General features: G+C 35.6%; 1 protein-coding gene across 1 annotated transcript in view; it reads right to left on the bottom strand.

The window, feature by feature from the left end:
* Positions 1-5,281: 5,281 nt before the first annotated feature.
* The window catches only part of LOC128559416 (uncharacterized), a 37,849-nt gene continuing 18,463 nt past the window's right edge, over positions 5,282-24,667 (bottom strand). Inside the window, exon 5 of the mRNA XM_053550902.1 lies at positions 5,282-23,467. Within this exon, the coding sequence (XP_053406877.1) occupies positions 19,044-23,467 (4,424 nt within the window). The 3' untranslated portion in view covers positions 5,282-19,043. The remainder of the gene's footprint in view (positions 23,468-24,667) is intronic.

The raw sequence follows: 24,667 nt of genomic DNA, 5'->3' as shown, positions 1-24,667 counted from the left end.
GCTGTCTTACCGTATCTTAATGTTCTAATATTTTATTAATCTTATCTGATGTCTGATCTTTTTTTTTTTTTTTTTTTTTTTTTTTTTTTTTTATTAATGCTTACTAAATAGTTTATTCACAATGATATTTATGCTCATTTATGTTATATGTCATTAAATATCTTAATTTTTTTTGTCGTATTTTTATGTATTTGTAAAACGCCATTGAATATGTTTTCCGTAAAAATAGGCGTTTAATCAAATAAAACAGATTCAGTTTATGTTTGCCTGTGGCCAATAGATAACCCATATTGCTTTTGCGGTCAGTTGGTCAAAGGTCATAGTGATCTCAGGAGGCCATCATGAGGTGCATTTGTTTTACAAACACATCTTGTTTGAGAGGTCAAAGGCCCATGTCACAAAAGGGGCCTCTATGGCCGCACTGTTAAGGTTAAGGTTAACTTCATATCACTTGCCCCTCACCGATGTGGGTTAAAGCCTCACTTGGGGCGTTGAATTCTTCATTTGTGGAAGCCATCAAGCTGGCTTACGGATGGTCGGTGGTCCTCAGCTCCCGCTTGTGATGGAATACTGACGGAAGGGCACCTGGGGTCTTCCTCCATAATCAAAGCTTGAAAGTTGTCATATGACCTATAATTGTGTCGGTGCGACGTTAAACCCAACAACAAAAATTTGAGATTTAAAATATTGTCCATTCAATAACCATAGAAGGCGTTTGATTTCAGTTATCAAACTTCATATGATTATCAAAAATGACTTTGTTATTTTGGGAGTCAGGGTCACAATGGTATTAAAACTGAAAACAGTTTCCTCACTTCATAGGATCATTGTGATCAATACATGACCCTTATTATTTTGGGGTCAATTATGAATAGTTCAAAGTTCCTGGTCACAGTTACCACAAGGCTGAAAATGGCTTCCGCTCAGCAACTTAAGAACCCTTTCGCCTAATTCTTTTAATCTTTTTTGATGACTGCCTTCGACAGATGACCCTTTCTTTGTTAGGGATCAGTAGGTCTGTCAATGTTCATGGTAATATTGGGACTGAAAATGGGACAGTCATCAAGGGGATCGTTGTGGGGAAAGGTAATGGGGTGCATTCATATTTTACAAACGGCTCATGTTTCAATGCGGAAAAAAGTGCTTTGGTCACACAAAAGATGCAGTGCCAACTATTTTTTCTCATGCAGTTTTACTGAATAGTGTGGAATTACGGGATTTTTCTACCAAATAATTGGAATATTGGGATTTAAAAATACGATTTTATACGATTTTCTCTGTTCTAACTAAATTATAAACATTGTGTATTGTATAAAAGAAAACACTATATTTGTTGTCGCTACTCTAATGACAGGTGAAATTTTCTTGGGCCTTATTTTATCATAATAAGTTGTAGATATGTCAGAGATAGGGAATGGACAAAGTTATGAACTTAAGTAATATGTTTTACCTGACAGATTATGTCAGAAAGCGACGAGGTACATGGGTTGAAATCACGTCTATATAAGAAATGTCAACATATGTATAGTTCAGTTAGCCTTAGATTGCCACAGTGGTGCTCAATAAAGTATCTTTAAAACGTTAACTTGTGTTGTTACGTGTCAATTGATGCTAGCTAATAATAAAAGATGTTAATCATGTTAATGTGACCTTTACCTTTGACTTAAAGAGCCGGTTCAAAAGCTGCGCACATCGGCTCGTCGCCATCTACCTATATGCCAAGTTAAAGTCAATACCTGTAATGGTTATAAAAGTATGCTCCGGACACGAATTATGACAGACAGACGGTTAAACAGACGCACGTGCCATCACGTAATGCGTCCTGTTTTTCTAAATCTGGGGTATAAAAAACGACACTTATTCAGCAGCTGAACATATAAACATAACAACTATATTGACATTAAACAATTTTTGCATATTTTAAGCCATGTAATGTTACAAATTGCTAAAACATAATATTTTCTGAAACATTTGGTACCATATCAAATATGATGTAATATTTTCATGTTTAAACATAATGTTTGAATTTGAGAAGTATTTTGTTCAGCCTAAACTTTAGCATTATGTTCACATCAATATTTCGCCTAAGATGTGCACACTGCTGTGATCTCTAGACCGGATGTTCATAAGGGAAGTTCACGCAAGTTTTTTTCTGTAATGTTGACGGAAGCATAAGATACGTGGAGTATCTCTGCAATATAAAATATGGAGACAATGTTTCTGGTGCACGACGGAAGATAAATTACCGTTTGTTTAAAATGCTTGATTCCCAGTCATCGAACTGTGCGTTTTAGGTGAGAAATGTACGATTGAAATGTGTTAGTTATTTTCCCGTTCATGACCATGGTTTTTATAGTATACCTAGGGGTAGGGGTGGCATTGTTTTGTTTGGTCTGGTGCCAGTGGCTGAATCCGTTACAAGTTTACTAACTTAAAATTCAAAATTTATCTAGAATGATAGATGTCAAAAATCATTTGAAAAATTGAAAGCCATACTAAATAGTGAACCTGTCCTTTTGGCACCAAATTTTGAAAACCAGTTAAGTTAGCAGTAGATGCTTGTGATACTGGTGCTGGTGGGGTATTGTTACAAGAAGACAACTCTGGAATTAATCATCCTGTCTGTTATTTCTCAAAGACGTTTTATAAACACCAGAAAAATTACTTTACTATTGAAAGAATAGAGTGTCTAGCTCTTGCTTTGGCAATTCAGCACTTTGAAGTATAGTTAATTGCGACAATGCTTCCTATAGTTGATGAACAATAACAAATTTATTTATTAAAGTAACAATTCAAATACCTTAAAAATATTAACTAGCTGTTAAGTCCAATTCTGATATGCAAGTAAAGTCCAAATCTTCTCCTGGTCAAATTTAAATCCAAACAGTAATAATTCCAAATTCCTCACAAAATTCCAAATTGAATTTAGTATAACCAGAAAATGTAAACCTTTTCTGCAACCATGATTCTTTTAAATCCACAGTGTTAATGTATATCCGTCAAATGTTAAATGTCCAGAACATTTTGCTATTAAGAAACAGGAAAGTTTTCCAATAAGACTTTACTTTAGATTCTGCCCTGTCCTCAGACAGCTTCCTATTTAGGCATCATGGAAGGTTCCAGTTAAATAACATTCACGCACTTGGTTCAGATCCTGGATAGGGCATCTGGTATAAGGTTATCTTTGCCCTTGATATGCTGAATATCTAATTTATACTCTTGGAGTAAAATACTCCATCTCAGCAATCTCTGATTTTTTTCTTTTAGTTAATGGAAGCTGGAGCAATGATATTTCTATCTTCTTCCCAGATGGAAGTGAGAGGATTATGGTCACTGAAGTTGCTGGTTTGTTTTAATGTTACCTTAGATATCTTAAGTAACAGGCAATTTTTACCCTTAGACGTAATAAAATGCTTTCCAGGGACGAAGATTTATTCCTGCGCAGAGGAACATGTGGTATATACTCCCTCTTCTGTTTACTCCCTTTCGAAGAAAAACGTGTATTATCCCTATATTGCAATTTTCATTACAGTACATTAAGATACGAAAATCATGAATACACGTCGAATCATTCAAATATTAGTTGTTCACTTATGTTATTGTGCCTGACAATAGTAAGCGAGAATAACGGTTCTTTAAACATTTTTCTTTAAAGATATGTGCCTGACAACAGTAAGCGAGAATAACGGTTCTTTAAACATTTTTTTCTTTGAAGATATGATTAATTTGGCACAAGGTTACAGAAGGTAGTCGGTGTGTGCGGCAAGGGTAGTCGATGTGAGCAGCAAGAGTAGTCGGTGTGAGCGGCCAGGGTATACGGTGTAAGCAGCCAGTTGTTGTAAGCGGCTGGGTAGCCGGTGTGATCGGCCGGGTTAGCCGGTGTATACGGCTGAGCTTTCCATCTTTTTCACTTTAAAATATGTCGTGACGTCATCTAAGGGACGTTCTTCCTGACTACATGAGGGTATCGTCAAAACAGCGGCACGTAATTACTAAGCGATCTTATTTTGGCGCCTTTCTTTTTGCGGTTCTAGCATAATGAACGTCATAATTTTCAACGGAATGCATAGGGATATTGTAATTAATACAAAGTAAACGTCATAATTTTCATTGGAAGGAACGGCAGACAGGAAAAATGTTAATATAATTTGATATGTCATGTTAGATCTATTTTCTCTTTCTCTAAGATAAACAGAATAGAATAGAACAGAACAGAAACACTTATTTTATTAACCGACTATGGGCCATCGCTTTCATGCAAAAATAAAGGCAAAATCGAGTGTATAATAGATTTTGATTTATTTGGCCCAGGCTCGAATCCAGGGCCGGACCGAGAGGGCCCGTGCCCCCTCCCCCAAGTTGGCTATACCCATCAAAGATGCACCCAACTATTTTGGAAAAGGAATAATATTTTCTCAAAGTGTATACCCAGAAACGAACGCACCAGAGGCCACCATTTCATACCTATATTTCAAAATTTTCCACCAAGAGGGGAGTAATCCCTCCATTTCCTCAAAATTTAGACCTAAAATGCACCAGAGGCCACCATTTCATACCTGTATTTGAAGAATGTCCGGGGGGAGAGCCAACTGTCCCCCACAATAATGAGGGGAGTATCCCCACCAGGCCACCATTTCAAATTTAAAGCGGGGGAGGGGGAGACCCTCCTGACCCCACTAACATGGGCAGAGGTGCTCCTTCCCCCGTGCTTACCCGCTCTCGGCGCTATACGCCTCGGCGGAAACGACTCCATTCTAAACTGGTCCCCCCCTCATCCCCCCCCCCCACCACCCCACCGTCACATATTTCTGGATCCGGGCTTGAGGCCAGTGACGTAATAAAATCTTGCCAGAAGTCTTTTTTAATCAAAACGACGCCGTCTTGTTTCTGCTACAAAAGAAATATTTATGCAACGATTTTTACAAACTTCATCAGGTATGTGAGACCGTCACGTTTGTATTTGCTATTACCATATATTTTTTTTTAAATTCCAACACAGTGTTACTTCCCCTTATCGGAACAGTATTGTTTGACAGTATTCCTGTGCCGAGGTTTAACTTCTTACAACGGAACCGCTCAAGGAATCCGATGTTGACTCTTCCGCAGATTTTAGCTGTCTGCACTTGAATCGAATACTATGACATCTGGAAAGGAATGCTATTAAATACAGCACGACAAAACGTTTATCTATTTTCTGAATTAAGAGGCATTATGGTCAGTTTGCTTGGCACGGATGGGTATCCAACAGGCAACTTAACCTAAGATAAAACTTGACTTTGCAGCAAATTTGTTATGTTTATTAGTACATAGAAGTAAATTACAAAACATAAGGTCTTAGTTTTATAATGTAGCTGTTTCAATTCAAATTAAAAAATACATGCATTAATAACATACAATGTACATTAAATGCGTATTAATTTTATGTAAAATGCACATACCTAGTTGGTGGCTAAGTTTAAGTAAATAACAATTATCTGCCCTTGAAGGTGTCATTTTCCCCAAAAATGCAATTTTATATTTGGCGCCATATATGCGCTTCCCTGTTTCATCTGTTTGCTTACAAAAAAGAAATATTAGAGTCGAACTAATATTTAGCAGAACCATGTTTGAACATATCTTAACAATACGAATAGACGCAGCGTGTTTAATTCACACAGGCTACAGCCTCGTGAATTATTCCGCAAGCCTGCTATATATTATTTCTTAATTAAAAATACAATTCAATGCCGGAAATACAATAATTATGGATTTTTACTTTATGTTTGCAAATCAGAATCCGAAGACTGCACAAATCATCGCGTCCGACTCGGAATCGAGCAGTCAGCTGCCCCTGCTAGGCAGTTAGCTTAAATTCATAATGATTTTCAGATACAAAAGGTGCATAATTATATGGTAAGAAAAGTACTGCTTTCAATATTGTACATGAACTTAATTTTATGTTCAAAACAATGGCATCCATATTATAAACAGTATAAAAGTCTTAGGACACTTTAAAAACAAGCAGTTTCGCAGGACTCTAGCCGGTTATTGTGTAATTAAAATCAGCAAATTTTGTCTTGCACGCGCTCATTTCTAATAACCTAAGTTTTATATATTATTATGCATGTACTTTAAATAAAAACGTTTCGAACACATTTGATAAAAACAATAATTTGAAATTTACACACATCGATATAATGGACTAAGATAACAAAATTGATGAGATATATAAAAATATTGTTGAAAGTGCAAAATAAATAGCTCATGTCCGTCTCTATTTTATTAGCAAATGAAAAATCCTTCAAAAGCCGCTACACTCCGTTACGGAAATATTATAGTTTGCCGCGAACACTTGTCGCGATCATGCCGCAAATATCTGGCGAACATGCAGCGAACACTTAAAAATAGACACAGTTTGACCGCGGGATGTCCATTTGGTGTTCACAGGCAAATTAGATTTGCCGCGAAAAAGTTTCTGCAAACTTCCGGCAAACAAGTTGCTGCGATCATTTTATAAACAAGTTGCTTCGAACTTGTAATGAACAGGTTGCTTCGAACATGCCGCGAACAAGATAAGAACCATGATTACCAAGCATAAATCTAGTCATATATTGCCAACAAGCTAGCTTGTACAGAAATAGTGCAAAACAAACGAAAAGAATTATGATCATAAAGCAAGTAAGACTTCATTCCTATCAAACATATATGTCTGTAATGCATACATAATACATCAAAATATAGTCCAAAACAATTCGTTGTAATTAACTTATTCAGACTCATACTGTGACCTTACAGATAATGTTACAAATTAATTGATCTACAATCGACCTGCTGGATTCAAAGTTCTTCATGGACAGTTTACCAAAAGATTACAATCTTTTATGTTGTTTTGACGAATAAACCGCAATCATTGATTTTACGGCGAATATCCCGCGAACTAGTGTCAAATCAATGGCAGCATGTTCGCGGCTAGCGGCGAATATCCCAGAGTGGGTATGTTCGCGGCATATTCTAAGCATGTTCGCAGCTTTTTGTCCATTTCGAAATGCTGACTTTTACACGTATGTAGATTAGACGGATACATATTGACAAAGGTATCGTGTATGTCGATACGTTTTAGACCAAAATATTAACATTCTCGATCAAAATTCATTTAAAGATCAGATAAGATAACATTATTACATTCATATAAGTTACAAAACTCATGATGACATACAATTTACATAATACATGATATAGTAATGCAGTTGTGGACATCATACTATGCAAACATTTTAAATTAGAATTTTAAATTCTGTTTTGGAAGGTCAAAAATAAATATGTGAAATTTCTGTCCACTGACATAAAAAAAATGCTTTCACTAAATACTTAACTGTCAATTGTTACAAATTTGACACTCGTAGCAGTAACTACTCCAGAAGTGTTCGATTTACCTGAACTTCAGTATTATTTTAGTTTGCGTGAAAAAAACTCATAGATATTTCTGACATTATCAAAACACTGTAACTCTTACTGACAGTATAAAGAGAGTAAAAATTAGAATTTGTAATCAGTATATAATAAATAAATTTACATACATGAAAGCAATAACAAACCCATATCTATACATATACAGATGTGACACATATCAATATATAATTACAAAGATTACGAAGAAAATTACACTCATGCATTCTACATATACCTATACATATAATTATGTAATACATATTCATATGATTAGCCTGGGAATCCAGTCTGACAATTTCTTTTTCTTTTCTATCTGCAAATTGACATTGATAATATCAGAAACTCAGTGAATGCCAATTAACACTAATTAGCGCAAATTTAGTGGGATCTTTAATATATAGACTGATGTTTTTAAGAGATGCAAATGGAAATCTGTTGAATGATTGGTCAAAAAATGTTAAAAATTTGTTGTCAGATTTAGGTTTTTTATATTTGTGGGATACTGAAAATGTTACAAATACACATGTCTTAAATATTGAACAAAGAATATATGATCAACAATTGCAACAATGGTGTGCAGAACTTAGTACCTTCTCTTAATTGGAATGTTTCAATTTATTTAAACAGGAATTTTCTCTAGAAAAATATCTAGTTTGTGTTAATAATGTGAAACATTGTATAGCATTATCAAGGTTTAGGTGTTCCCCACATAAATTAGCTATCGAAGAGGGGAGGTTTAGAAATATTGAAAGAAGCCAACGTGTTTGTACTAAATGTAATACGAATCAAGTTGAAACAGAGTATCATTTTTTATTAGTGTGCCCATTTTATAATGATTTGAGAAAAACATGTTTACCTAGATATTATTGTTCTTGGCCTAATATCAACAAATTTAAAACAATAATGAAATCTACACAGAGAAATGTAATTGTTAATTTAGCAAAGTATATATACATGGCGACTCAAAAAAGAAATGAAATTAGCTAATTATAATTATGTCTTTGATGTTCTGTTTATGTATGTTAAATTTATGTCATAGAGATATGTTATCATGGAAATTGTTTACACTACACTTTTCTGTTCTTGTAATACTTTAATTATTATTATTGTAATTATTTAACTGTAGATAAACGTATAAACCGCCGCAAAGTTATTTGGCGATGGACATATATGTGTTTATGCCAATAAAATATTTGACTTGACTTGACTTTAATGCATATGAGGTATGATTTCCACTAACAAAGCACGAATTATCAACGGCTTCCCAGGCTAACATAGATAATATGACAAATAACTCCATCTTTTCTAAAAACCATGACTTCTGTCTTTTCACAATTGACCTTAAATTTCCAAGTCCTACAATAATTATATAGTAAAATAAGAAAGATAAGAAATTGTTTATTATAGTGACATGTGCATTCGTAATTAGAACAATTTATACAATAAACATGTATTTAAAAGCACCCGGCCCAGTGGACCTATAAGTCACCTTATATATTAAATTTAATCGTAATCAAGAAAATGATATATATGCAAATAAATAGATATGACAAACATGTATATGTATGTGAGTATGTACAAATGGCATACAAATCAAATATATATATATATCAGAGAAGTCATGTTATAACAGAAACATACCGATATGTGGTCAAATAGAATACCAATATTGAAATACAAAGTGCAATTGCCAAAGAGTGAGAAAAAATGTGCAAACGGTATTCCGAGGCCCCGGGTTCGAGTCCCGGTCTGGCTGCACATTTTCTCCCCGTTTTAACATTCAAGTTCTATACCGTGACATATTTCCCCATCACTTTGAAATTCGTCCTCGAATTTCAGCGGGTACTTTCTATATGAGCAATTACAGGCGTCGGAGACTAACCAGTGTAATGCCGTCACGGTTCTACGTTGGGCGCCAAAAGTCACAGGGTGAGAAAAATGTGCAGCCAGACCGGGACTCGAACCCGGGGCCTCGGGATACCCTTCCGATGCTCTACCGACTGAGCTACCCGGCCGCCTACAGACTTTCTCCCCGTTTTAATATTCAAGTTCTATACCGTGACACAATACAATCTAGTTATAACTTGCGGGTTTGAATCATGTTTTATCATAGGGCAATGTTTATGTCAAACAGTTATACAGTAATACGACAATAAATACAATATATGACCATTCAAAAACATACATCTTAAATGAGTGTCATACAGCGAAAAGTATTATTATGAACTGTATAGTTATCATATATCCATAATCAATATCCTTAAGCAGTTATAAGTTATACATAATACCGCATCTATGGAGATATGCTTTAACAATATACTTCGCTGTTTTCCTTGGGTAATAATTTAATAGAAACGACATTTTGTTTTCAGATGTTAAACGATTGTAATTATCATTTAGCAAGATATCTCCAAATATATTTGGAAGAAATACATTATACAGCTCGAACTCAAGCAAAAAGTGTCTCTAGTCTTCCACTGAATTCAATAGCAAAATCTACATAGTCTTAAATTCACTGGTTCACCTATATATCTACAATACCACACCTGAATTGACATAACAATGACCGCTCACACTTTCTTAAGTTCATTGTCAAACAGGTTTCACATGACACATCTCTTTTAAACAACTGTAAGTCTTAACTTTGACACGTTTTGTATATCAGCTGATCACTTTCTAGCGTAGTAATCTCTTTTCATGGTATTAGCGTTCGATATATTTATAGCACTTTTTACGGTAAATTTTCAAACATTTGTTTCACATCACTAGACCAGTTATTTCTACAAATTGAATATACATTTAGTCAGTCTTTCGTCATTCATCCCAAGAAATCTGTTCCAATAGCGTAAAACACATCTCCATTTTCTGTATAGACTTGGTATCCATCCACTGTCACCATAAAGAGCAAAGACTGGTGTAAAACGATGAACACCCATAAAATATCTTAACGCCCGATGTTTAACATTATCTATAGACTGAAACTGTTTTCCGCCCTAAATTGAGGCACCATAATCTAGTACAGGTACGACACATGAATTAAATAGTTTATCAAATGACCTGAAGCCAAACACCTTGAGATGGTGGATCTTACTGATTAGATTTCCTAATGCACGACCAGCTTCTTTAGAGAGTGCAAATCACTCGAGGTATTTGTAGTGACCAACTGTCTCAAGCACATTGTCACCTATCTTAAAGATATTGTTCGATCGTTGTGTTCTGCCTCGCCGGAAGTGCATACATTTTGATTTTACGGTGTTGATAATCACCCTCAGGCGTTTGCACCATTCGTGACATGTGTTCAATATAGTCTGTAACTTATCTTCCGTGTCTGCTATCAACACTACGGATAGATACTTTAGATTCCTCTATTGTGACTCCTACGTCAAGATCGTTGACCTCTTGTACATACTGGCTAATATAACAAATAATGTTGGCGAAAGGTTACACCCCTGTTTTACACCAGTTGAGCAGTTGAACCAGTCTGTCATTTTATTATTTATTCTAACACATGACACGGAACTAGCGTATATGTTCTTCGTAGAATTTTACATTTTTTCCAATACTTTTGTGTGGTAACAGCTTATATAGCAACATTTCTCTGTCAATAAAATCAAAACATTTTTTCAGGTCGATATATGCTGTAAAAACGTTCGAGTTGTTTTTAACCTGGCAGTTAAATACGAAACTATGGTCCTCATTCGATCGACTGGCCCTAAATCCGTTTTGCTCATCTGCTAAAAGTCCGTTTTCTTCCAGGTACTTAGTTAATTGCTTTGCTATGAATGAACTGTACAGTTTAATTATACAGGATAATAAGTTTATCCCGTATCCGTTTGTCTGAGTTTTGACCTTTTAGTATAGAACATATAATTGCCTTTCTCCATATTGATAGTATTATGCTAAAATCAAATATCAGCTGGAAAAGTTCCCTAAGCACCGCAATAACTGTAGGGTTTTCAACATATCGTAGGGTATGTTATCTATCCTACAGGCTGAACCGTTTGTTTGTTTGTTGTTTTTTTTTTTGTTTTGCATGCATGATAATTTGTGACAATTCTGCGACGTTAATGTTTCCATTTAAATATGCATTTGGCATATATAACGGGTCTTCAATATTCACTTCGAGAAGGCGTCTGTGTACCTTTGCACGGTTGTAATCGAAATCCTCAAAATCGCTATTGTCTTCAAGACTTTATATATTGTTTAAAAGTCATTTTTTCCACTTGTTAAAAACAGCATCTTCATCTTGTATAATAATGCCATTGTCTATAATTTCTATTGGTATTGTCTTATCTTTCCGTAGACCTGAGCGTTGAATTTTCCGTCAGAATTCTGTTGGATTTTGGGTCTAGGTTTCCTCAATATCAATCTCTTTGCATTGTCTGTATGTACGTTCCGTCTGTCAAAGCAACTTATCAAATGCATTCCTAGAAGCTATATAATCCATCCTAAGCTTAAAACGCATGCGGTTATTTCCAGTACACATAAGAAACTCTCGTTCCCTAGTCCGCATAGTATTTCAGGAGTTTTGTAAATCGCTATTCCAGAATGATTTGCTGTGCTATTTGATCTGTTAGTGCTGTTGCAAGTAGGAATAGTGTTGACCATTTTACTTGTAATAACGTTACATAAGTTCTGGTTTACTAAAGCAATGTTATCTTGTCTTTCACGTGTGTTTTCAATTTACGAAATGATATTTAAAATAGCTAATTTTGCTCTTTCACTGTCCATAAAATCCTGTGGTATATTTCTTAATTCCCAACGGTAAGCGTGACCGTTTCGATGTAAACCATGTAAACCGTGCTGATCTTTGATCTCTTGTACGGTTTACATTTTAAATGTTTTACAGTTAGTAAATGTATCATGCGGAGCACATATAGGCCCCTATACGTACAATTACCATGATCATAACGGCCGTTCAAAACACATAACTTCGCATCAGTGAGAAAATCTATGAACTCATGCCCGTGTTTATTAATAGTTTTATCAAGAATATGACGTGTTGAAATAGTGTCACAATCACAAATGGTACCAATGAAAACGTTGTCAATATCATAATAACTATACATCTGTGTTAATAAATGTGTGTAAAAAGTTTGAGCGTCTCGGCCCCTTGTGGAATTCTCTGGGGGTAAGTAACAGTGAATATACAAGAAAGTCTATGCCTGTAGCGCGATCAGTAAATTTAAGACATAGTATCCCTTCAAACGACCTATCTACAAACTCTGTGTTATATGATTATGTAATACACTGTTGGACTAGTACTCCGACGCCGCCGGAAGGGTATTGCGATGAATTTCTGTTCTGTTGTATCCATACCATTTGTAACCATAAACATTGATAACTTACTGGTCACGTAAATGGGTCTCGCATACAGTAATTATATCAGACTCTAAAGCTTGGATATTGCGACACGCAAATCATTAATATGCGCTAAGCTTATAGCACCGCTGGGACGGGGTAAATCCTAGTTACATGTATCACTATTGCAGTTCTAGGGGGTTTCACGTTGAACGCGCTGCTGAATAATACGTCCACATCCATTTAATCTGAGGTTACGGCCACCGTCCGGCAATTGTCAAAGTAGAATGCGTGCATTTAATAAGTTTTCAGCGTGCGATTTGCATCTTTTAAGGTATACTTCCTTGTAATCAAACGTATTTTTCAAGGACATTTTATTCCTTAGAACAAGCTCTTTTTCTTTCAGACAACGAAACGATATTTTTACGAGTCCTATAGCGCCTGTGATGACAACCTGTGACGTAACATCATTCCAAAGCGAATTAATAATTTCCTGTGCCATTTGAACAAGGTTTTCGCCTGGCTCCGATTTCACACCACTAGCTATCACGAAGATGTCCGAGTCATCCAACTGGCTAGGTCAGTACCACCGTTGATCATGCACTGTTTTATCCTGGTTACCGTGTTCCGTTGTTTGCACTCTGGTCATTTATCGCTCAATCTGTTCCATGGTATCGATGCGGCCTTTCAATGACTGAATTGTAGTCACACTCTCGTCAATTCTCGAAGCCTCTCTACCAGTGGCTAAGGAGATATCATCCTGTAACGCTTTTATTTTAGTGTCAATATAAGCTTTCATTTCATGTCGTAACTTATCAATCTTATTTCTAGCAACTTTTTCATACCATCCTGTGATTTTTGTAGTGCCTCTACTGCAGACAATAGTTGTCCGTTATGGACATAAAATACATTAATTTCTTGTTAAATCTTATTTCTGATAATTACCTCCTTTAACATTTGTCAAAGGTTTGAATATTGCTGAATATACTAGAATGTTTTATTGAATCTATTGTTTTTATTACCTCCCTTTAATGTTCTAACTATAACATTAACAGTGGTGCTTTTCTAACCATGCAAGTACGCATAACATCACGATTTGGGAAGCTGTTTCATTTGTTTATAAGATAAAAATTTAAAGCATTATGGACCTTTAAATGCAAGTTTAAGTAACTTGAAAATCATTTTTAATGAAAACACAGGATGTATAGAATATTTGGTTATTGTGTTTCTGAGCTTTAATTTATCCGGCTTGTCTCCGAAAAGTTTATCCCCCAGACATAGGTTATTGTCGTTTAACGCCGTTTTTCAATGTATTTCAGTTATGTAACGGCAGGCAGTTAACCTAACCAGTGTTCCTGGATTCTGTACCAGTACAAACCTGTTCTCCGCAAGTAAAGGTCAACATCCAAACATGAATCAGAGGTGGAGGGCGAATGATTTCAGACACAATGTCTTTTATCAAATCGTCACGGAGAACATACGGCCCGCCCGGGGATCGAACTCGCGGCCCCGCGATCCGTAGATCTACGCTCTCCCTATTGAGCTAATCGGGCGGGTTGTACTGACAATCGTCAATAAATAGCGAGCATATATATAATAATCTGTGTAGATAAAATAGTGTTAATGTATAAATTACTATCAATATTTATGATTCAATACAAATGTTGAAAATCAAATATGTATGCAATTAACTGCAATAGGGAAGACTCGTTTCTAACTTTATGAGAATTTGTAGGTCAAAATTTCTGTTCTGACACCCGGATAGATTGAAAAATGTCCATTTCTTTGGCAGCGGAACTAAGAATACAAACTTCAAGTAGGAATTACATATTTTAGTTATGTGTAGTCAGCTGAATCAAAGTGAACAGTCTAAATAATGATTAGAGTATTATTTTCTGGACAAAAGAGTTATTTGAGCCGAAAAAAAAGATCCTGGGTAAAATATTTGAAAGAATGGATACAATTCCGCTAATACATTAGTGTCAGAAGAAACATTTTTTCAATCAAAGACATAAACACATAAACAAATACAAAAGGGTCAACAATTTTGCTTAAATGTAAGTAAGGCCACCTATCCTACCCTCTTGTTTTGCTAAATGAGATACTTGTTTACAAACAAAAAAATTACTGAGTCCAAATATGGGCATTGGTGTTTTTAAAAAGGCAAAATAGATCTATGGAACCAATGCAGTGCATGCCGTATCATCAGCGTGAAGACGTGTGTGAAGTTTCAATCCACTCCTAAAAGTGAATACCAAGAACAAAAACGTTACAAAAATGCAAAGTGGGAAAAGGAGTAAAACAATAGTTTTGAACCTTGACCACTGCATGTCAAATCATAGCATAAACAAGCGTGTGAAGTTTCAATTCATTCCTGCTAGTTGTCACATAGTCCTGCATTAAAATGTTAAAAATTCCCAGCCGAAAGAGGAGAACAAGTCTGTGGAAAGCAAACCGGGTTATGAAACAAAAGCAGTGCATGTCAAGTTATCACGGTAACAATTGTGTGAAGCATCAATAAATCGACTGCTTACATACAACATGACGCCAAAGCGGACAAATGGGTGAGTGTAACAGACTTCTTATTCTTCAAATATTCGAGGTAAAGCAAACCACAATTGCAGTAGACAAATGAACACTAAACTTTAGCGTAATGTTAAAAAAACTGATTTATAACTCTAATTCTCGAATCATTTATACACAGTTCTCCATTTAGCTTAGATGTTTTATGTTACGATATGTTTACTTATTTTCCTGTCATGCCATTCCTCTATCGCGATTCCACTAAAAGCCACTTCTTATTATCCTAAAAAATAGCAATGGATATAACTGTGGGTGTATTTTGGTTTGAGAGTATGAATTCAGTTGTTGTCGGAACCATTACATATACAAACGTAAAACTTCAAACAATGGAACATAAATGCTAATTACACAATGTAAGAACCATGAAAATTTTAGGCCTATACCAACGGATCAGTAACAGAAACTGGCACTTTAAAATTGCTAAAAAGCCAAGATCTACTGAAATCAAATGTTGACTCAACTAACCTTTTAAAATTGCAAAATGTACGCAAACATTTCAATGACTTAAAATGTTGGGCCAACACTAGTACATGAAAGTTATGCAAAAATAATCAGAAATTGTTATTAAAATAAGGGTGGGAAGGGCGGGTTTTGTGATGCGTATTTTTTCCTTGAAATTTGTCTTCTGATGATAATGGCGAATCAGTTTAGCATTAATTAGTGATTCATGATCAAAACACTTCGTTACAATAGCTAAGTTAGCCGCCCTAATTCCGGTTTTGTCCTGCCGCCATAAAGGTATTTATTTGAAAATAAATAATGTTCTATGTCTGACACTTGGTTCATTGGAAGTTTTTCTACGTTTGATTTGCGAGAAAGTAACAACACGGATGTGAATGAATAAAGCCATTTAATAATAAATGACAAATCTTTATGTTACTTCATAACATAATGCTAATTACACAATACAACTAGCATTTTGTAATTGCTAAACTAAGCAAAATTTTAATGAAATCAAATGTTAGGGCGGAAAAACTGCAACATATTGCGCAAGCAATAAACCAAACAAGCAGTGTCATCCTACATACTGTATAATTACAGTATTTATTACCTTAGAATTAAGCAATAAATAACCACCTTAGCAATAAATAATGACATTAATAAACCACCTTAAGTTAATAAGTACAGTATTTATTACCCTAGAGTTAAGGCATAATTAACCACCTTAGCAATAATCAATGACATTTATAAACTAAGACGTGAATTATGAACCTGACCTTACCAATAAAGTCACAACTATGGCAGTTCAACAGCCACCAACAGCTTAAACAAGCAACAACTGTCCCTAGCCTTCAATACATTACTATCTACAATACCTGATAATGCAAATTAAAATTGACACAATGTAAATAAAACAAAAATATTTCTAAATTACAACTCATTGCCCTATTCTTATACATGATTAACCGCCTTAAGATAAGGCATGAAATATGTATTTGACCTTAGCAATAAGGTCATGACTATGGCATTTAAACAGTCACCAATAGCTTAAACAAGCAACACCTGGCCATAGCCTAAATAAATTTGTAACCACATTACTCGGTAATTCAATTAAAATTGACACTATGAAAATGAAACAAAAATATTGACTGTACTGGTACTGATGATAAACCCGGACAGAAAAGGATTGAGGATTTTTTTACCTGTAATTTCTTTATTTCTGCAAATTGTTATCAATGGTTGGTATCAAAATAAAGCTAAACGTTTGCTGAAAACTTTACATAATTCAAATTTATATTTAATAAGCAGACTCACACGAAGTGAGGCCCTGAAAGGGGTATGTAAAATGGGAACTATACACACAAAACACATCAAGTGCTTTCACCCTACGTGTTATATTCAAAAATGCAACATATGTCATGTATGTCAACCCTACAAATAAAAGCACCAACACTATACACAATATGGTGTTGTTAGAATGTAATATCAAAACTTTCCACTCGACAAAAGTACAAGATCAATGTTGTCGAATGTATATCTGAGCTCCTCGTAAAACAAGTCGATGATGCAGGCCGACCGACAAAAATCAATTGAGTAAATATGAAAACTCTTCCTGATTTGAATAGCACACGTGTTGAATGAATTCCAAAATCCTGCACATCAAAAACAAATTCACACCGTGAAATGCATACATTTTTAGCAGAAATTAACTAATGTGGGAACTAATCAAAGCTCCTCTGATACTTCTAAAATAACGTAACAGTCCCATATCGTTGAAATGTACCCCATCAGCGTATATGTCAACATCACACGCTTTCACCCCACGAACTTTCCAGTATGCAATCCCATTAATATGTGAACATTCTGTCTTGAGGATCTGGTTTGCCACGACAACACTTTGCCGGTAAAATTTTGAGAGAGCGTACCGAGGATTTGGCCGAGGAAGTATCTGTATAATAATGTCATGCGTATGTCATATCGTATGCGCCACATACTTGCCAACTAAATAATTTGCATGATTAACATGTCAATCGTAATCATATCAATTTGCCGACTGTCTAAATCGTTTCCACCTACATGCAATATTAACAGTTCAGGCCGACTTCTTGAAATAGCGTTTTCCCACTGACAAACATGAACACTATCCGTAATATGTCCACCTGATAATAAAAAAACGCACTGTTGCGACTGGATGTAAATTCATCGGGTAGCTTGAGCCATGTCACTGATAAAAATAAGATCGAAGTCTGTTAACATGTGAAGTCCCAAGAATTAGTGTATCCATTCTGCTCGCAAAACGTTAAAACACGTATATCCAATTAGATCTACTGACCATTTTCCTCCAAAACACTATTTGGCGTTCGGTACGAAACATTTTGGGATAAAATATCACCGATATACGACGTCTGTCGGAAAGATTATAGTCTAATATATGAATATAATCAGAAAGAAATTGTAAATTGTTGAAAACAATCAATAACAACCTTCTGCAGTTTTGTGATGCGTATTTTTTCTTTGAAATTTGTCTTTTGATAATAACAGCGAATCAGTTTAGTATAAATTAGTGAACCATGATATAAACACTTCGTTACAGTAGCTAAGTTAGCCGCCCCAATTCCGGACAATTCCTAAGGTTTTGTCGTGCCGCCATAAAGATATTTATTTGAAAATAAATGATGTTATACACATTTGACACACGTGTCTGACTTTTTCTTAGAAATACTAAACTTCCTGGTAAGTATTTGAAAATATTTCTTCTTTCTTGTCCGTTTTTCCTGATGATACAACTGGAAAATGTTTTAAAATATCATTTAAAAAGTTTCGTGTTTGCTTTTTGATTATCATAATCTGCGCGTTTTTATCATGTAATAACTTCAGAAATAAGACTGGTTTCATCGTTCTATATGTTAAAATGGAACTAGTGATAGCAATAAATTTTGATGTAAAAACATGTGTTTAACGCAGAACTCAGCAAAATTTACGAGATGTTTTTGTCTTTTTTTTATTTTGCTTGAGCCATATTGATCATATCCAAACAGATCGCTACCAGTCTAATTACTCAACAGTGATATATGTCTCATTTATGAGGAGACATCTAAAACGCACGCTTTTGCGGATAAAATATATCGTCATTCAAATATCCAGAATGAGGTAAGTGCACTTGTTCATGTCTCATCGCTTAATGGTATCCAGCAGAAAGGATAAGATGGTGCCGCACAAAATTACAGACAAACTTCACTGTTTAGTGCACATGCCACTTTGATACTTCCTCAATTCTTGTTGTTTCTATTTTACCATCTATGTTGAAATGGTGGCAGCGTTTCTGTGTGAAAGCATATACTTTTGCCTCTGTTTTTGTATGAGGCGAAACAATAAAGTTTCTTTATCGTCAGTTGTGTTCCCGCCAAGACTCCGCACTCAACAACTAAGTGGTATAAATGTGGATTTGTAAATACAATGTCTAGTGACTGTGTTTGATCATAAACTCTAAGTAATAAGTTCGGGTTGTAGCCTGTGTATTCCTTCTGTAACTGTATTTTGACGATAAACATTTTATTACTGAATACATCTGGTGGTGTTCCTTTGCCTAAATCAGGCAAGGGAACAGTGGTTGACTTAAGAAACGTCATATTATCAGAAAAACCGCTGTGCTGATAAATAGTCTGTACTTCCGATATTTTCATCTCTACTGTAAACGTTTGACGCAGTAATTTACAAAGATGTCTGTGACGTTCCCAATGATTCTTTTGACATTCCCGAGAACAGTAGGCTGCTTTTTTGCATTTTGAACATTTTTTCAGCTCATCTGATGTGATACGACAATAACAACACGTTTCTATGAGACTTTGTGTATACTGTGGACGTTGCGTTCTTATTCCTCTATCATTGTTACTAAGTATGTTTCTTGTAGTCATAATAGGTGGTATAGTGTAAACTGTTATTTCGTCTTTTATGCATTCAACTGCTTCAGCCATGTCTTTTTGTATTGCTTTTGTCACTATTGTATCAAACGATTTTTCGATGTGAATACCTGGCCCGGTATGGTCCCTAATTGTATTTCCATCCATTGTCACTGTAGCGGAAAAATTTATGCCTATTCTTATTCCACCACATTTGTTCTCGAAAATGTCGTTATTGGATATATAAGCTGTAGATCGCGATTTAATCATCATTCCCCAAAGCCAGTTGTCAAATATTCTGTTTTTGCTGATACTGTATGAGCCTCCTTCTAAGGACAATCCTGACATGCCATTTTGATATATCAAGTTTTCTTCAATGATGCATTTTGAAATACCATCTAAACGTTGTTGTCCGAGTTCTAATATTCTTCCAGACCATATCCCTTCTTTTCCGTTGCCTCGTATCTGACAATTCCAAACAATACCATTTCCCTTTGGCCCAATATTTACACCATGCATCTGATTATCTACAATATCACACTTGATAACAGCTGCGGAACCTCCATTTCTCGCTTCAATGCCCATTTGCCTCATATTGCATACAACGCTATGTCGTATTTCCAAAACAGATCCTTCTCCATCAGATAAAGTACCTCCACCGCCACATCTGTTTAATTCACATTTGTCAAGAAACGCTTTACCTCCGCTATGCACTATTACGCCAGCAAAACCAGGTTTTCCAGATCCGACAAAACCAAAGTATTCTTGTTCACTTTCACTTTCACTGGAAACTTTACATAAATTTCTATCAGTATTAGCGCACCCTTTACCCCCTTTACAATGTGGAAAGTCGTCGCACCCTTTTATTCCATTCTTGAAGTAACACTTATGAAAAACTGTATTCGCACCATATCCTATTGATATGTGTCCACTTTCTTCTGGGAATGAAATATTTTCAAAATATGCATCGATTATCTGTTTTCTTCCGTACAATGCGCCAGTAATGAAGAAATAATCGCCCATGGATAAGATGAGAGGACTCACAACTTCTACATCTTTTTCTATTCCAATTATTCGAACGCTCTTTGAAATAGCGCTTTCCTTTATAGTGTATACACCTTTCCGCAATAATAAGATGACGCTCGAAAGATCAACTGGAGAATTTATTAACTGTTGAAATTCATTTTCCTTTCCAACGATATGATGCATAATAAAAGGATACTCAACTCGCATTTCAGCGTGATAAAAACATTCCGCATTTTTATACACAGACAATGCGGCAGCCGCCATGCCAATCAATTTCCAAGATCTTGATATGACACCAGTGCGTATCAGGCCAGCAATTGCAAGAGCCTTCCAACAATATGCTTTCCACGACATTGACTCAAACTCAAGACACTTGTTAGCATCATATAATGCATTTTCATAATTGTTTATTTTCAAAAAAGCTAGGCTCCTGTTTGAGTAAAGCCTTGGATCTACATTATCAGGATTCTGCCTGATTGCTTGTGAGTAATATTGTATGGCATCTTGGTATTTCATAGCTTTAAAAGATGCATTTCCTTGTTTTCGTAGTATTTCTGAATCTTGCAGGGTACTGATGCTTGAACTGTTGCCAATTGAAGAAGGTTGACTCAACGTCTCTGATATGCTGCTCTGTATTATAAGCCTGTCCCTGTTCAAAAGTGGAATCTTTACACACGTTAGTGCACTAAAAGAACCTTCTGAAATATCAACTGCTGGTATGATACATAACATTTGATTTTGACATGCCAGGGCCTCATCTTGTCGTTGGAATAGACTGTGGTATATCGCACTTGCTTGTAACAGTTTTGTAGTTTCAGTGTTAAAGCAAATGCTCTGATGATTTGGGTTCTGTTTTGTAAATTCCACCATGAACTTCCTCAATGTATTAGCATGAAGAGCCAACGTACTCCACATTCGTAAAGAAGCTTTGCCTACGTTTTCTTCTTTTATTGCATCATTCGGTGACCATGTCTCGTCAAGTGCTTTATTGATCATTCGGGTTGCACACTGGAAGATAATGGCTTTTCTCTCGGAACTTTCTAGCTTCTCCCTCAGAACTTCTTGTACTGAACGATGTATGCTTAATGTGAAATCGTCATCATTTCTCCGAAAGAGCGAAAATCGTGTAAGAATTTCTCCCATTTGCTTTTTCCCAAGTTCATATTGTAGACACCGCAGTAAATGATCCTCACATATGTTTGGTGACCCAGTATTTATTATACACAGAGGTATTTCATCAGCGTACATAAATGCTGATATTTCCATCAAAGTGACGGCCGCTGTACCAAATCCTTCGCTCTCTGACTGTTTTGAAATGTAATCAAAATTTAATTGCCATGTTGTGCGTATTGTTTCTCTCTCCTTCGATATATCAAAAAGAGGTCTACTATTCTTGAGCAATTGTAATCTCAGTTGCATGAATTTGTCAAGGTATTCTTTATATGTACATGATAATGCCTTGATATGAGCAGCAGCTTGTTCCAATGCAAGTGGTAAGCAACCTAGTTCTTCTACTAAACATAAAGCACTTTCGTCATTTACTTCTTTTATACCAGTGCGTGCCGCCATAAACTTTAAACTCTCATGCGTAGTCAATACACTTAATGTTATGCAGTCTTTCATTTTTACATGGAATTCTTCCTCAGCATTTGTTGCCTCTCTTCTTGATGAAATGATAATATGGCCTCTGGAATGGTGTCTCCATGTCCCTAGCACCAATTCTTTGACATTTCCTCTGATTTCCTCCATATCTAAATTATCTATTACAAGAAGCCATCTTTGCTGTAGTTTAGACATCCACGAAATAGTTTTCCGCATTGATTCCTTAGCATCATTTCCGACATTGTAGGTGTCAAGGGCTATCTTGTGTAAAGAATCTTCCAGGGCGTCATTTGTTTCTGCTGACATCCAGAATACGCCACCAGGATAATATGTCTGAAAATTCCAAGCATATTCAACAGACAGAGTTGTCTTTCCAATGCCACCTAATCCACATACTACTTGCATATGACAGTCGTTGCTCCTTTTAAAAAACTCTTGCTTAATTTGCTCTAACTCTTCTGTTCTTCCTACGAATGTAGAAATTTTATTTGGAGGGTAGAAAAAAACTTTATCAACAGGTCTTGATGTTGATAGATATATTTTAATGTCATCTATATCGAGTTTGTTAGTGGCAACGTCCGTTCTTGTACCTTGCAAGTCCACTTTAATATTCTCTTGTTCAGTTGTACATGTTTTAATGTCCATACTTACATCATTCATATGGCTTTTTGCCTTTGTGAGTTCCGACTTTGTACTGCCAAGTTGGGATTGAATATTTTTAACTTCTGATTTTATCTCTTTAATTTCAGTTTTGCTTTCTGCAACACACAACCGTACATCTTCTACATTATCCCAGGTTTTTGATATGTTTTTCTGTGCTTTCTGTAAACTATGTTCGAGGCTTGTAACTTGAAGTTGTGTTGATGAGACGTCATCTTTGACATTTCGGAAATCCAAATTAATGTGATCTGCTTGTTGGTCTAATCTTTTTTCAAGCTCTTCGTGTTTATTTTTGATTGATTCAACGCTTACTTCGATGTCTTCAACATTTTCCTTTATCGTCTGAATATGTTTGTCTGACTTATTTAAAGCTTGTTGTACATTATTTAGAGCATCTTTCGTTTTCTCAAAACCCTCATCGATATGCGAAGTAGCATCTAGAAGGTACTTACTAATAGCTTTTGTTTCTTTTCTTAGCTCTCGCACGAGCTCAGTTCCGAGTGTTGTCCCATGTAGAAACTTTATCCCTGTAAATGCAAATCTTGATTTGATTAGATGATCGCGCTAAAGCTAACACGCGTCTTTAAAAATGATATATTCATCATAATATTTCATAATTACACATAGTCCAATATTGAAATCTGCACAAAAATCCACAATACTAGTATATCTGTTCGGCGAAGAACGCAAAACATCCAGTAAGGTTTGCGCAGTAAAATAAACAAGTGAATGAAGTATTGCCATGCAATACAAAGTATCCTACTGGAAGGCACCTAATTTTCTCTACTGCAGTATAACATAATGAACTGATATCTGTCAATAATGTATAACACTATTGTACTATAAATATAATCTGTTATAAACAAAACACTTGGATTAAAATTTGTATATATAAAACCCTATAGTTGTTTTCAGATAGCATTTTTGGCCGATTATCAAAAAGGTATCATATAAGTTATTTTTAGTAAAAAAATTAGGTCAAAATACACCTAAAAATTGGATATAACAGGCATGTTGTACCATAGAAAACTGGTCTCGATTTTTCCCTACGGCTTGTAATAAGTAAGTTACAATATAAGCTATTTATAGTAACAACAAAGGGACATAATTCTAAAAAACAAGAGTACCTCATAGTGGTGAACATTTGTGCCAAGTTACATCAAAATCCCTCCATGCATGAAGAAGAAGTGTTCCGGACAAAGTCATTCTTGTATCTGACCTTTGGCGTCTATGTGTGACCTTGACTTTTAACCTAGGGACCAGGTTCATGCGCAAGACATTCTGTCTCATAGTGGTGAACATTTGTGCCAAGTAATATTCAAAACCTGTTTTGCATGACAAAGTTATACACTAGACAGGAAAAATGTCCCACTGACGTTTGATCTCCAAGTATGACCTTGACCTTTAAGCTAGGGTTCTGGGTGTTGTGCAGGACACGTTGTCTCATCACAGGGAATATTTATGCAAAGTAATATTTAAATTCCTTGATGGATGACAAAGTTCTTGACCGGACAGGAAAAAACCCTTTTGACCTTTGACGTCCTAATGTGACCTTGACCTTTGAGCTAGGGGTCCGGGTTTTGCGCCTGACACGTCGTCTCATCATTGGGAACATTTGTGCCAAGAAATATTAAAATACCTTCATGGATGGCAGAGTTTTGGACCGGACACGAAACAGACCCTGTTCATGCCATGTTAACATTTGACTGCCAAGTGTGACCTTGACC

Source organism: Mercenaria mercenaria, chromosome 9 (assembly GCF_021730395.1).
Source record: "Mercenaria mercenaria strain notata chromosome 9, MADL_Memer_1, whole genome shotgun sequence".
Classification (NCBI taxonomy): domain Eukaryota; kingdom Metazoa; phylum Mollusca; class Bivalvia; order Venerida; family Veneridae; genus Mercenaria; species Mercenaria mercenaria.
The sequence above is the reverse complement of the archived record's forward strand: the minus strand, read 5'-3'. Positions and strand labels throughout refer to the sequence as shown.